At 41.2% G+C, this 15,715-nt stretch overlaps 1 protein-coding gene across 1 annotated transcript; it reads right to left on the bottom strand.

Moving 5' to 3' along the window:
• Positions 1–10,923: 10,923 nt before the first annotated feature.
• On the bottom strand, positions 10,924–11,892 carry LOC103301073 (olfactory receptor-like protein OLF4). The gene has a single exon (XM_008157987.3). The coding sequence runs from the start codon at positions 11,890–11,892 to the stop codon at positions 10,924–10,926; it is 969 nt and encodes a 322-aa protein (XP_008156209.3).
• Positions 11,893–15,715: the final 3,823 nt, after the last annotated feature.

The raw sequence follows: 15,715 nt of genomic DNA, 5'->3' as shown, positions 1-15,715 counted from the left end.
CTGTTCAATTTCCCCAGCACCCTTTATTGAAGAGACTGTCTTTACTCCTTTGTATGCTCTTGCTTCCTTTTCAAATATTAATTGACCTTAAAGGTGTGGGTTTATTTCTGGGCTCCCTGTTATGCTCCTTTGATCTGTATGCCTGTTGTTATGACAGTACCAGGTTGTTTTGATTACAGTGGCTTTATAATATCGTTTGATATCCTGTATTGTGATCTCTCCAACGTTTTTTCTTCTTTCTCAAGATTGCTGAAGCTATTTGTGGACTTTTTTGGGTCCATATAAATTTTTGGAATATTTGTTCTAGATTTGTGAAATGTGCTATTGGTATTTTAATAGGAATTGTGTTGAATCTATCGATGGCTTTGGGTAGTATGGACATTTTAAAGATTTAATTCTTCTAATTCTTTTTTTTTTTTAAATATATTTTATTGATTTTTTTACAGAGAGGAAGAGAGAGGGATAGAGAGTTTGAAACATCGATGAGAGAGAAACATCGATCAGCTGCCTCTTGCACACCCCCTACTGGGGATGTGCCCGCAACCAAGGTACATGCCCTTGACCGGAATCGAACCCAGGACCCTTGAGTCCGCAGGCTGACGCTCTATCCACTGAGCCAAACCGGTTTCGGCTAATTCTTCTAATTCTTGAACACATTATATGTTTCCACTTATTTGTATCTTCCTCAATTTTTTCTTCAATATCCTATAATTTTCTAAGTATAAGTCTTTTACCTCCTTGGTTGAATTTATTCCTAAGTACTTTACTTTTTGTTGTTGTTACAATAGTAAATGGGATTCTTTTTATTCTTTTTATTTTTTGTTAAGTATTTATTTATTGGGGGTTTAAAAATTATTTTATTTTTCAATTACACTTGACATTCAATATTATTTTATATTAGTTTTCGATGTAATGCATAGTGGTTAGACAATAATTTATCAAGTGATCCCCTGATAATTCTAGTACCCACCTGACATCATACATCGTTATTACATTACTAGTAGTCCTGCACACGAATCCGTGTTCCAGTAGGTCGCTGCCGCCCTCCTGTAGCTTTCTGCCTGCTGCCCCGCTCTCCTGTAGCTGCTCCTCCTCCTCCCTCTCCCCCCTCCCAACTTCCCCCTCATAGCTTGCTGCCCTGCCCCCTCCTGTAGGTCTCCGCTGCCCGCTTGTAGTTCGCTGCCCCCCTCCTGTAGATCCCTGATCTGATCGTTAGGCAGTTGGTCATTATGCCTCAGGGCATAACAAATAATTAGCATATTCCTCTCTTATTATATAGGATTACTGACTATAGTCCTTATGCTACACTTTATATTCCTGTGACTGTTTTGACTACTAATCTGTACTTTTAAAAAATTTTATCTTTATTGTTGAAAGCATTACATATGTCCCTTTTTTCCACATTGATACCATCCATGCCACCTCTGCCCCCAAGCCTCACTGCACTATTGTCTGCGTCATGGGTTATGTGTATATGTATATAAGTTCTTTGTTTAATCACTTCCCACCTCCTCCCCCTTGCTTCTGACATTCATTTGTCTATTCCATGCTTCTATGTCTCTGGATCTATTTTGCTAATCAGTTTATTTTGTTCATTAGATTCCACATATTACTGAGATCATGTGATACTTGTCTTTCTCTGACTGGCTTATTATGCTTAGCATAATACTCTCCATATCTCTTCATGCTGTCTCAAAGGAAAGAGATTTTTCTTTTTTACAGCTGCATAATATTCCATGGTGTAAATGCACCACATGTTTTTTATCCACTCATCTACTGGTGGGCACATGGGCTGTTTCCAGATCTTGGCTATTGTAAATAGCTCTGCTATGACCATAGGGGTACAAATTTCTTTATGATTGGTGTTTTGGGGTTCTTAAGATATTCCTTGGGGTGGGATCACTGGGTCAAATGGTAGTTCCACTTTGCTAGTAAACATTTTTTTTTTTTTTTTTACTTTTTTTGGTTTTGTTAATCCTCACCCTAGGATATTTTCCCATTGATATTTAGAGAGAGTGGAAGGGAGGGGGTGAGATAGAGAGAAACATTGATGTGAGAGAGACACATCTATTGGTTGCTTCCTGCACGCACCCTGATCGAGCCTGCATACCAGGTATGTGCCCTTGACCAGAATAGAACCTGAGACCCTTCAGTCCACTGGTTGAAGCTCTATCCACTGAGCTAAACTGTCTAGGGCTGTCTGGTTCTTTATTTAAGACATAAAAGAGGGAAAACCCAGTGAATACCAAGTCCCCATCTATCTCTATAGACACTTGGCTTTAGGTGTTGAAAACAGCTCCAATGAGTCATATTGCATGGAGTGTGTAAAGGCTGCAGGGTTAGGAAGAGACAAACCAGAGAGAACAACATGGCAGGGGCTGCCCAATAGATTCAAAGCCCTGCATCTAAGCTAAGCTGAAGAGAGGATGGAGCTGGAGGGAGTCTACAGGATCAGCTCTCTGAAGGGAAAAGTGACCTCTGTGTAGGGCAGTAGATCCCCACCGTCACTGTAAGCCCTTGTCCTGTGGAAACACCATGGCTCCTGTGCTAGGCTGGTGTGCCAGAGGGAGGAACAGCTAGAAGGAAAAAGGGGCATTTATAAGGGGATAGAGGTGCTGAGATCTCTCCCTTAGTTTCCTGTGATGAGAGTAGCTTGGCTTCTCCTTGTTCTCACGGCTTTATTTCAGTCCCATAAAGAAGCTCTAGGGATGACACCTGGGGTTCCACAGCTGTCTCTGTACATCCTGGTGAAAAACAACCTGAAAAGATACTGTATTTTCCGGCGTATAAGAAGACTGGGCATATAGAAGATTTTCCTGGGTTAAAAAGTCGTCTTATACGCCGGAAAATACGGTATGCTTGGGGCTCTCCTCCTCCCCTGGAATTTATGACTTCATTATGGTCTAGTCAGGCTTTGGGGACCACTGCATCCTGACACAGAAGGCTCTGTAATGCTGTTTCCAAAAGCAGCTGGCAGTATTTGTGTCAGGAGACTGCCCTGAGGGAGTGGGCAGGGTTAGAAGAGCTGGTGTTAGAACCAACAAGAGGCCTAGTAGAATATTCCACAGTATGCTTTAGCAAGAAGGGAAAAAGCCAACATTAGCCATTGATGAGTACCTGTGCAATTCACAGTAGACACTATCCTAACATCACTCAGGTTTACGATATCCTCCTGGAAGAAATGATTTTCAATGAGTTGTATAATTTACTATATTCCAGAGATTAAAAATTTGTCACTCCCTACAATTAAACTCTTACTTCTCAATCTGATGTTTTGTGCTCTGCCCATTGACAATTTTCTACCACTTCCTAATCATTACATGGTTCAATGTGTGACAACTAAAGAGAACTCTGTTCTTGATCATCATTTACCTTCTGTTGTTATATATTTTTATACCACTTTTCATGGAAAATGTTCTCAAAATATTTTTCTAAACAAACTCTCTCAACCTTCCTCTATTTTCAACATGCTTCAGTCAAGCTTCTGGTGTCCTCCAACTGTTTGAGTTCAAGATGCTTTATCAAGGTTCAAATGCCTCTTATATCAGCCTTCACTGTGAAACAAACAACTCCAAAATATAAATAATGAAACAATTATGAACTCAGTCTTTCTGGAGTTCAGCTATGTGATCTGGGCTCAGCTCTGTAGTTCTTCTATAGGTCTTCTCTTGCCCATTTATGTGGCTGCCATCAGTCAGTGGATGACCTAAAACTGCAGGGTCTAGCATGGCCTCACTCTCAGGTCTAGTTATGCATAGGTTACTACATAGGTGCCTTGGTTTTCCTCCACGTGGTCTCTGCAGAAGAATAGCTCAGACTTATTCATGTGGTGGTACAATCTCAGGAAGGCAAAAGTAGAAGCTGCAAGGTCTCTGAAGCCTAGATTCAGAACTTGTACAATGTGTCACATTTTATTGGTAAAACCAAGTCACAAGGTCAGTCAGAATCAAGAGGTATGACAAGATTCCACCTCTTGATGGAAGGTGGCCCTTTATAATCTATCCCCATACTATGTGACCAAATTCTCTTCCTCCTTGATCGGTTAGCACCGTGGTTGGCAAACTGCGGCTCTCGAGCCACATGCGGCTCTTTGGCCCCTTGAGGGTGGCTCTTCCACAAAATACAATGGCCTGGGCGAGTCTATTTTGAAGAAGTGGCGTTAGAAGAAGTTTAAGTTTAAAAAATTTAGCTCTCAAAAGAAATTTCAATCATTGTACTGTTGATATTTGGCTCTGTTGACTAATGAGTTTGCCGACCACTGGGTTAGCATGATTTAGCACTATCAACCATTGGGCCCTCTTCTTCTTCCTTTAAAACAGCTTTATTGATGTATAAATAGCATATAATAAGTTGTATCCATTTAACATGCAGTTTCATAAGCTTTGACACTTGCATTTAACCACAAAACCATCACTATCAATATAATGAATATGTCTTCACATTCATCAAACTTTCCTCATGTCTTTGGAAGTCTCTCCTTCCTGCCTTCCCTGCCTCCTCATCCTGAGGCAGACATTTGTCTGATTTTGTCACTCCACATGCATTTGTGTTTTTCTAGAATCCTATCTAATAAATGAGTAATATGCAAATGGACCATACCTCTGCTACACCCACAAGCCACGCCCACCAGCCAATCAGGAGCAAGTATGCAAATTAACCCAACCAAGATGGCTGCAGCCACGGAGAGAGCAGGAGGCTTGGGTTTCCCCGGCAATGGAGGAAGCCAAGCTTTCCGCCTGCCCTGGCCTGCCTTGGCCTCCGCTTAAGGCTACAAAGTTTCAATTATAGAAGATAAGTAAATCCCAGATACCAGGGCCTCTGCTTGGGTCGCTGGGGGGCGTGACCAGCCTGCAAACCACCACAGGCCCCTCGCCCAGGCTGCCCCATGCCCCAAGGGAATCTTCACCCTGATCCGGGACACCCTTTAAGGCAAACCAGCCAGCACCCACCCATGCACCAGGCCTCTATCCTATCTAATCTTATCTAATAAAAGAATAATATGCAATTTGACTGTCACTCCAACACACAAGATGGCTGCCCCCATGTGGTCAAAGATGACTGCCCCCATGTGGACACAAGATGGCCACCACAAGATTGCCAGCAGGGGAGGGCAGTTGGGAGGGACCAGGTCTGCAAGGGAGGGCAGTTGAGGGTGATCAGGCCAGCAGGGGAGGGCAGTTAGGGGTGACCAGGCCGGCAGAGGAGGGAAGTTGGGGGTGACCGGGCCTGCAGGGAAGGGCGGTTGGGGGGGACCCAGGCCTGCAGGGGAGAGCAGTTGGGGGGGATCAGACCTGCAGGGGAGGGCAGTTAGGGGTGACCAGGCCTGCAGGGGAGGGTAGTTAGGGGCAAACAGGCTGGCAGGGGAGCAGTTAAGCATCAATCAGGCTGGCAGGGGAGTGGTTAGGGGGTGATCAGGCTGGCAGGCAGAAGTGGTTAGGGGCAATCAGGAAGGCAGGCAGACGAGCAGTTGGGAGCCAGCAGTCCTGGATTGTGAGAGGGATGTCTGACTGTCCATTTCAGCCTGATCCTACCGAGATTGGGCTTAAACAGGCAGTCAGACATCCCTCGAGGGGTCCCAGATTGGAGAAGGTGCAGGCTGGGCTGAGGGACAGACCCCCCATGCACGAATTTCGTGCACCGGGCCTCTAGTCCTATATAATAAAAGACTAATATGCACATTGACCGAACGGCAGAATGACCAGTTTCTATGACATGCATTGACCACCAAGGGGCAGACGCTCAATGCAGGAGCTGCCCCCTGGTGGTCAGTGCACTCCCATAGGGGGAGCGCTGCTCAGCCGGCTTATGGCTGGTGAGTGCAGGGGCAGTGGCAGGTGGTAAGGAGTGAGGGGTCCTGGACTGTAAGAGCCCTGGACATCACCCCAGGGGTCCCAGACTGCGAGAGGGTGCAGACCGGGCTGAGGGACGCCCCCCCACCCCGCCCAGTGCACGAATGTTGTGCACTGGGCCTCTAGTTTTATATAAATGGAATCATACAATATGCATTTCTATAATCACATCCATGTGCATATCATTAACTAGAATTCAGGTTTGTTTACAGATTTTTAAAAATATGTTTTTACTAGAGACCCAGCGCGCATGAGTAGCTCGCTTGTTTCAGCTGGGCGCCCACCCATAGCTGCTCATAGCTCGCGCCCCACCCTCTGCTGCTGGTAGCTCTCTGCAGCTAGTAGCTCGCACCTTGCCCCGCCCGCCATGAGAGCCACTGCTTGTTTGGTTGTGATGGTGTTTTGGTGTCACGGCCACAGGCCTTTTATTAGTAAAGATTGATTTCAGAGAGAGGAAGGGAAAGGGAGAGAGAGATAGAAACATCAATGATGAGAGAGGATCATTGGTTGGCTGCCTCCTGCATGCCCCCTCCTGGGGACCGAGCCCACAACCCAGCATGTGCCCTGGCCAGGAATAAAACCTGTGACTTCCTGGTTTATGGGTTGATGCTCAACCACTGAGCCACACTGGCTGGGCTGTTTACAGATTTTTTGAAATGAAATTTATATGCAGTAAAATGCACAGCTCTTTAAAAGAGGAAATTATTTCATTGTTGAGCGTATTAAAGATGTCCCCTATTTCCCCCTTTTTGCCCCCTCCACCCATCTCCCACCACCCAATTTTAAGTAATTTAAAAACAATATTTGAGACTGTTTAAATGTTCATCAATAAAAGAATGCCCAGCACATTAATCAATAACTCTACAGAGTACATCATATAGTCATAAAATTAATATCTGGAGCATTTACATGTCATGTAATCATTTGTGCATTTTAGATTATTTCTTTTTAAAAACATTTTTATTGATTTTTAGAGAGAGAAAGGGAGAGGGAGAGAAAAACATCGATTTGAGAATGAAACATCGATTGGCTACCCCCTGCATGCCCCTGACAAGGGATCAAGCCTGCAACCAGGTCACATGCCCTGAACGGGAATCGAACCAGCAACCCTTTGGTGCACGGAAGACGCCCAAACAATAGAGCCACACCAGCCAGGCTAGATTATTTATTTACAAACATTTTTATTTAAATATAGCTGATATACAATATAATATTAATTTTACTAGTTTCAGGTGTACAATATAGTGATTCAACATATAAGTACATTAAGCCAGAATATATAAAGAATTTTGTCAAAAATATACTGAACACCCATTATAAAAAGGTATAAAAAACTTGAATAGGCACTACACAAAAGAGGGTAAACAAATGGTCTATCAAAATGTGAAAAAAACTTTGACCTCTGTTAGCAGCAGGGAAATACTAATAATAATCACAAGGTACTGTTATATTCACACATCACTTTATTTAAAATAAAAAAGAGCAATGTCAAGTGCAGCCAAGGCTATGGAGCTATCAGATTGTTCATGTAGAGCTAGTAGGAGTATAAGTTAGTAGAACCAATTTTGTTATTGGTTACTTATTGGTTTAATTTGAAAAAAACACACCACAACCATCTTTGGCAGCATTTATTAAAGTCGTATATGCACTTACAGACATGTGTCAGTGTGGCCACAGCACCTGGAGACATAATAGCTGAGCAAATGCTCTTCAGCAGGAGAGTGGACAAATCTTGTGCTCTCTGCACCAGTGAACTCCACAGCAGAATCCACATTAACAACAGACACAATATGAAGTAGTCACCCCATAAACATACTAGTAATACTAACCGCTCCCAAGACAGTGAATACTATGTGGGTCCCTTTCATGAATACAAAAACCAAAAACTTGCAAAACACATCTGTGGTCCTGTTACAATGCAGGGTAAGCCTTCTCTGTCAGAGACTCCCCAGTTTGACCTGAGACACATGTAGGAAAACAGGGGGTTGGGATTCCTTAGACAATATTATGCCGGTTCTGATAATTTATAGAAGGAGATAACATAATATTTTAATGATATTAACATGGCTCACTAGTCCAGTAGATTTTCAAAGACTTGGAAATAAAAGAATATAATAGAGAGGTTGTTAAACTTGGGGTGGAAGCAGTCTCTCAGTTATAATTTCTTATGTAAAGGTAGATGGATTTAAGTAGTATACTTACAGAAGGAAAGCTGATCTTTAGTCAAATGTGAATTTAATGGTTGGGGATGATGCCAAGTTTAGAAATAGATCTAATCACAAAGGCCAAAAAAAACAATAAGGGATAACAGATGTAAAAACAAGTTAGAAATATGTATAAAAGTTGATGTATTAGCACTAAGTATACAGAAGAACATTCTAGCAGTTGCTCTCATATTTAAAAACAGCATTCATGGTTACTTTGTCATTTCCGTTTATTTCAGACAACTTTATTTAACTCTCAGTACTCTAGAGCAATTTATTTTTTAATGCTGAAAATAACATTAATTTTTAAAATTTCTCTTCTACATTTTCTGGCATATGATTAGTGTGCTTTCTTATTTTAATTTAATTTTTCCATTACAGCTGACATTCAATATTATTTTATATTAGTTTCAGGTACAGCATAGTGGTTAGACAATCATATAATTTACATACAAAGTGATCCCCCCAGTATTTTAAGTACTCACCTGGCATCATAGTTAGTAGTAACTAAGTTATTACAATATTATTGGCTATATTCCTTATGCTGCATTCTATGCCTTGTAACAATTTTATAACTACAAATTTGTACTTCTTAATCCCTTCACCTTTTTAGCTACAGCCCCCAGCTCCTCTCCCCTCTGGCAACCGCCAGTTTGTTTTCTGTATCTATGACAGACAACTTGTACTTAAAAACTCTCATTGGGGGTTCATTTTCCTGTAACCAGGAGAGGTTAGGAGGACAGGCATGTGCAGGAAAACTAGTGACTCTGATTCACATGACTGATAGGAATGCAAGCTCTCTCTTGAGTCATTCTTTGATCACTAGAGGCCCGGTGCACGAAATTCATGCACGGGGGAGGGGGAGTATCCCTCAGCCCAACCTGAACCCTCTCCAACCTGGGACCCCTTGGGGGATTCCGACTGCTGGACATCCCTCTCACAATCCGAGACTGCTGGCTCCCAACTGCTTGTCTGGGTGCCAGCCTGATCACCCCCTAACCACTCCCCTGCCAGCCTGATCAATGCCTAACTGCTCCCCTGCCGACCTGGTCGCCCCTAAGTGCCCTCCCCTGCCGGCCTGATTGCCCCTAACTGTGTCTGGATTGGCCCCCACCACCGTGGCTTTGTCCGGAAGGACATTCGGATGGATGTCCGAAAGATGTCTGGTCTAATTAGCATATTACCCTTTTATTAGTATAGATAAAAGATGGGTAGAATCCTGAGTATAATGGAGATATACTCAGTGGTTATGGCAAAATTTAGAAGGGGGTATATATGGCTTTTATAGAAATGAAAGGAGTCATATTATGGGCAGCTCTGGAAGTTTTCAAGCAGAAACACAAAGAAAATTCAATAAAAAATAAAAAAATGCCAATCAGTTCTTCACCATAAGTATAAACCCCTTATACATGGGCACCAATCTTTCATACTCCAGTGACTAGATGTACAGCATGAAGAAGAGATATTTTGCATTGTAATACAATATGTGATTTAAAAGTTTACTTCATCACATTGATGGTCATCTGTGATTCTAAGGTCATATTAGGTCAACCTATTTATTAAAATTTGCCTTTCAGTGAAGGGTCCTCTTAGAGACATGGATTTAATAATCATTTTGCAAGTGGGTAAGGTAGGGATTGTGGACACTGAGCTGAGAGAGAAGAGGATCCTAATGAGGAGAATAAAACACAGTGACCAGCTATTAAACACATGGTATGTCAGAGTCTACATTATCAGGAAGAGCAGTTAAGATAGTGATATACAAAGGAAAGTCAGTCATAAAAGTGAACAACAGAGGTCTCAGATTTTCCTCTTACAAAACTGTATGAATTCCTTGGTCAGTAAGTGTAGTTTTTTCCATAGGGGAAGAAAAATTCTGGATGATTCTTTTAGTTAAAAAAACCCCCACACATTTGATGCAATATATGTCACTCTAGAAAAATTAATCTAAAAAATCCATGTAGTCTCATTATGTTAATGGGATTTTCCAAATATTTCTGATCCATGATGGAAATAAAATTAGGAAGCTAAAAAAAACAACAAAGGGAAAAACTATGGGATATCAGAGAGACAAGAAAGTTTAATGAAGTGAGTTACTGAAATTGAATACAGAAGTTAAGGTCAAAGAAATGGAAATTCTAGGAAATGAATAGAAAGAGAAGGCTCTACTTACACAGTCTGAATCACAGTATCTGATACTGAGCCTTTTTAAAAAAAATGAATCCAAAGACACACTTTATGCCTACCTTTGATGCAATTTGTAACAAGAGTGAATAGCTCAAATTCTCTTATTTGCAAAGCTATATCTATAATCATAAAAGGATTTGAGCATTGCTGGCAAATTTAGATTATTTTCATGTGAAAAATATCAGTTTAAGAAGACATACTAGTATGCTGGTAATTAAGTCAAAATGCATTAAATCATGGCATTTCCATTAACACAGATTCCCACCCTGTTTTTAAACTAATAATAACATAATAATCTGTGCAATGATACCCACTATCTAGGTGTGCTCATTTTCAACCTGTTTATAAATCATTTTTAATCATTGTAAATGCAGATTACTGGGCCCTTCTGGAGTGGGACTCAGAAACTGCATTTTATTTTTAAAAACATCTTTATTGTTGAAAGTATTAGATATGTCTCCCTTTTTTGCCCATTGACCCCTTCTAGACCGCCACCATCCCCTGCCCCAGGCGTTTACTACCTTATTGTCTGTGTCCAGGGGTTATGCATATATGCACATAAGTTCTTTGGTTGATCTCTTCCTACCCACTCAGCCCCCGCCACCCCCGCCTCACCTTCCCTCTGAGATTGGACAGTCTGTCCCATGCTTCTATGTCTGACTCTGAGACGTTGACCTCTGCCATCAGGGGTACGTCTTCAGTCTTAGGACAACTGGCCTGTTTGTAGTTTCCTTCACAAAGAATGTCTTCAGCGCCTGTTTGATGTCCTTGTTCCTGAGACTGTAGATGAAGGGGTTCAGCATGGGTGTGACCACAGTGTACATCACTGAGGCTGTTTCACTTGAATGTGAGCTCTGGATAGCAGCAGAGCTGAGGTACACGCCTAGCGTTGTGCAATAAAATAAGGAGACAACTGAGAGGTGAGACGCACAGGTAGAAAATGCTTTGTACTTCCCCTGAGCTGATGACATTCCACGTATGCAGGACACTATCTTAGAATATGAGTAAAGGATCCCAGCGAAAGGACCACCACCAAGCAGGACAGCTGCAAAATACATCACCATGTTATTAAGAAAGGTGTCCGAACAGGCAAGTTGGATCATCTGATTGAGTTCACAGATAAAGTGGGGGATTTCCAAGTTTGCACAGAAGGACAGCCTCAATGCCATTAAGCATTGTAACAAGGAATTCAGGACACTCAAGATCCAAGACATCAGAACCAGCAGTCCACAGAGCCGGGGGTTCATGATGACCATATAGTGCAGGGGGTGGCAGATGGCCACATACCTGTCATAGGCCATCACGGTCAGGAGAAAAACGTCCAACACTGAAAAGAGTATAAGAAAATAAATCTGTGTGATGCATCCTGCATAGGTGATGGCTTTGCTCTGTGTCTGGATGTTCACCAGCATCTTTGGGATGGTGGTGGAGGTGAAACAGATGTCTACCAAGGACAGGTTGGAGAGGAAGAAGTACATGGGCGTGTGGAGGTGGGAGTCTGAGCTGACGGCCAGGATGATGAGCAGGTTTCCCAACACAGTGATCAGGTACATGGAGAGGAAAAGCCCAAATATGAGGGGCTGTAGTTCTGGGTCCTCTGAAAATCCCAGGAGAATAAATTCTGAAATTTGTGTACCATTCCTTGGTGGCATATGGTGGAGGTGACTACTAGGAAAGAGGGAAATAATATGACTAATTCACAGAAACTTGTATTACATATTTGAAATGCTAAAATTTATATTTGTAGAGAAAGGATTAATTTTAACATATTGTGTGTGAACCTGGTCTCTTTTCGGGAAAACCCTTATGTCACCTGTGATAGGAAGCTTTTGCATCAATCATTTTTCCTTAAGGTATTATGTATTCTACAGTTTTAATGAGACATTTTTCATGTATTTCAGGAATATAAATTGAGTGCTGACCATGTTTTTGGCGCTGTCCAGGCTGTACGTATAGGGTGCTGAAGAACAAAAGTTTCTACAATTTAATGATGGAGATGATCCCTGGCTCTGGGTCAGGGTGGGTGTGGAAGGCAACGAATTGGTGTGTCTCTCTCACATGGATGTTTTTCACGCACTCCCCTCTCAAAATCAATGGAAAAAATATCCTCATGTGAGGATGAACTACCCGTATATATATAACATTTGAGATGGTGACAGGTGTTATGAAGAAAAGGAAAGCAGGTATAAAGAAATGAACAGGGTGTTTTATTTTGCATGGGTGTTTAGGCAAGACCTACAAACAAGATGTCATTTTTTCTTTTAAATATATTTTATTGATTTTTTACAGAGAGAAGGGAGAGGGAGAGAGAGTTAGAAACATCGATGAGAGAGAAACATCAATCAGCCACCTCCTGCACACTCCCTACTTGGGATGTGCCCGCAACCAAGGTACATGCATGCCCTTGACTGGAATCGAACCTGGGACCCTTGAGTCTGCAGGCCAACGCTCTATCCACTGAGCCAAACCGGTTAGCATTAGGGCAACAAGATATCATTTGTAAAGAGACCTCAAGTAAGAGAGGGAGATACAAGGTTCTATGGGAAAGCGTGTGCTGGGCAGAGGGAATGGCCCGGGTAAAGGTCCTGAAGAAGATGTTTCTTTAATGTTCAGCCAAGAAAGGAAACCAGAGTTGGAGGTGAATGAGCGTGAGGAAGAGGATGAGAGAAGGTGTCAGACAAGTTGGGGCCTCTCTGCTACTGTTGAAACCTCAGGCCCAGGGACTTCCTTGTTCACACTGCCTCTTGCACTTTGTTGCAAATGTGCCCCATGGATGCAAACAGGTCCCTCCTTAGTACCTTCTCTTGATCGAGTTCTGGCTCCTGTATTGTTAGAGTTACCTCGGAATATATGATTCCTAGTCGTCCTGTTTTGAGGACTGCACACACACACACACACACACACACACACACACACACACACACTATAACATGGTTATATTATTTCCATGCCTTTCTCAGACTGATTTGACAAGTAGTGTCTATAACCCAAGTTGGCCAGATTGTTCACGTGTATACTGTAGAAATGGTTTCTAGCAATTCCAATTTGTATCCCTCCCATAGACAATAAACTTGGGCTCCATATGGGGATGGCCATTTTTCTGCTGTGTATTTAAACAAACATTTAAAAAATCTGTTTATATCCTGACTATTGTAAATAATGCTGCAATGAACACAGGGTGGCCATATCTTTTTGAATTAGTGTTTTTTTTTTTTTTCAGATAAATACCAGAAGTAGCATTGCTGGGAGTCCATCGATAAGTGAATGTGGTACACACACACACACACACACACTCACACACACACACACACACACGGTGGGGCAAAAGTAGATTTACAGTTGTTCACATGGAAAATGATACAATAATTAAAAAGTAATAATATAAGAATAAACTCTGTGTTCTGTGTACTCACAACTATAAACCTGCTTTTGCTCTACTCGTTATATAAACAATAGAATATTACTCAGCAATAAAAAGAATGAAATCTTGCTATTTGCCACAACATGGGACAGGCCTAGGGAGCATTATGCTAAGTCAAATAAGTCAGACAGATAGAGAAAGATAGAGAAATATCATATAATTTCACTTACATGTAGAATCTTAAACAAAACAAAATAAACAAACAACCAAGACAAAACAATAACAAACTCATACATACAGAACAAACAGATGGGGGTGAAGGAGTGGGTGAAAAAGGTGAAGGGAAATACGAGGTACAAACTTTCAGTTATGAAATAAATAAATCATGTATATGTTGTGTATAGCACAAAGAATATAGTTAATAATATCTTAATAACTTTGCACAGTGACAGATGGGTACTAGACTTATTGTAGTGACCACATTGTAAGTATATAACTGTTGAATCCCTATGTTGTACACCTGAAGTTAATATAATATTGTATGCTAAGCATACTTTAATAAAGAATAAACCATAAAATAATAGTTGTAATTGTATAAAAATTCTGTTGAATAATCATTGTGAGAGCAAAAGGAATGAAATGAAATAAGGAGTTAAAAATGATCTAATAAGCTCAGGTGTGAGGAAGAAAAATCTTCCTTGGTTCTGGCAGCATTTGAACCCTAAACACATTCCCCGGATGCCCAGCAAAATAATAAGAGAACAAAAAGAAACTTGTCTAAAAGACAAAAGAGGTGATATCTTTATGGTGTCACTTTACATATTATACACCCAAAGCAAAGGGATAAACCAACACTTCACAAAAGAAAATATCAAGGGGGAACATTTTAAATATCAAGCAGTGAAGACTTGTTTTTTCTGGACCTATTTTGTAATTATTTGACCAGTTCATTTTTATATGGTCTGAGGGAGGGTGAGCCACTTTCTTCCTTTTCTGATGTGGCACCTTTTCTATTATTTCTTGGGCTTTGGGTTTTGATCTCTTTTGTGACAAACCCAGTGGGCACACTCTGGTCCTGGTTCTGGTCTTCATGCAACATGCAAAACCTCCCCAGACCATGCTTTATAAATCCTGCCACACCATGACAGTTCTATCTAATGATACTGAATAGCTTTCCTCATGTGAATCTTCCTGAGGACATTATTTTCAGCACACATTTACTTCATTGTTCTCTGCCCTCACTGTTATACTGCATGATCAAAAGAGCAGCATAACCAATGGATACAGACACTAGGGGGCAGGGTGAGAGCATGCCCAGGGGGGAGGTCAATAGGGGAAAAGGGAGACATATGCTCTACTATTTGTAATACTTTCAACAATTAAAAAAGAAGAACAGGGACTTCCCCTGCTTTGTTCACATTTTGAGTTTTTCACAAAGGTATGTGCATGGATACACACTTAAAAAGAAACAAAACATGGAAAGAAAGAAGGGATAATAAACCAGGTTACAATGAGTAGTTTCAAAACAAACATAATAAACATAATTGAATGAAGAACCAAATATTAACTGAAAGAAGACATAATTTAAAGATATCAACATGGGTTAATAATTAAACTGTACATTTAGAAGAATATAATACATAATGTTCTGGCACATAGCAGATGCTCAGTTATTATTCATTTAATGATTCCGGAATTAGGTCTCAATGTATATGAACATTTACCATATGGTAAGTTTGTCTTTCAATTTAATATTTACTATTTCTCTTTGACTTACTAAATAATTTTCATCATGTGAATACCCAGCAGTAGAGAAGACACTGCAATGTACAACTCAAGAACTGCTGTTGTAAGGTACCATCTCCCTGCACTGGCCAGGGTCTTTTCAATAAATACAAAACATGCTCCATCACACCTCACCTTGGAAATTTAACACAAACACTCTCACTTCACTGCATTGTCCTCCACACCTACTCTCTATTTCTTTCTCCCCGAACAGCAGAACTCCTCAGATATGTTTTCATTTTACTGCAATCATTTTATGCACCTCACTCATTCTACAGTGACATCTGACTGGACTCCCATTCCCACCACCTAGTTGTCAACTATGGGCC

This window comes from Eptesicus fuscus, chromosome 6, assembly GCF_027574615.1.
Source record: "Eptesicus fuscus isolate TK198812 chromosome 6, DD_ASM_mEF_20220401, whole genome shotgun sequence".
In the NCBI taxonomy this organism is placed as follows: Eukaryota; Metazoa; Chordata; class Mammalia; order Chiroptera; family Vespertilionidae; genus Eptesicus; species Eptesicus fuscus.
This window is presented reverse-complemented; position numbering and strand designations above follow the sequence as displayed.

Bases quoted from the DNA above. Each gene is read 5' to 3' on its own strand.
- LOC103301073 (XM_008157987.3), bottom strand. From the start codon at position 11,892: ATGCCACCAAGGAATGGTACACAAATTTCAGAATTTATTCTCCTGGGA.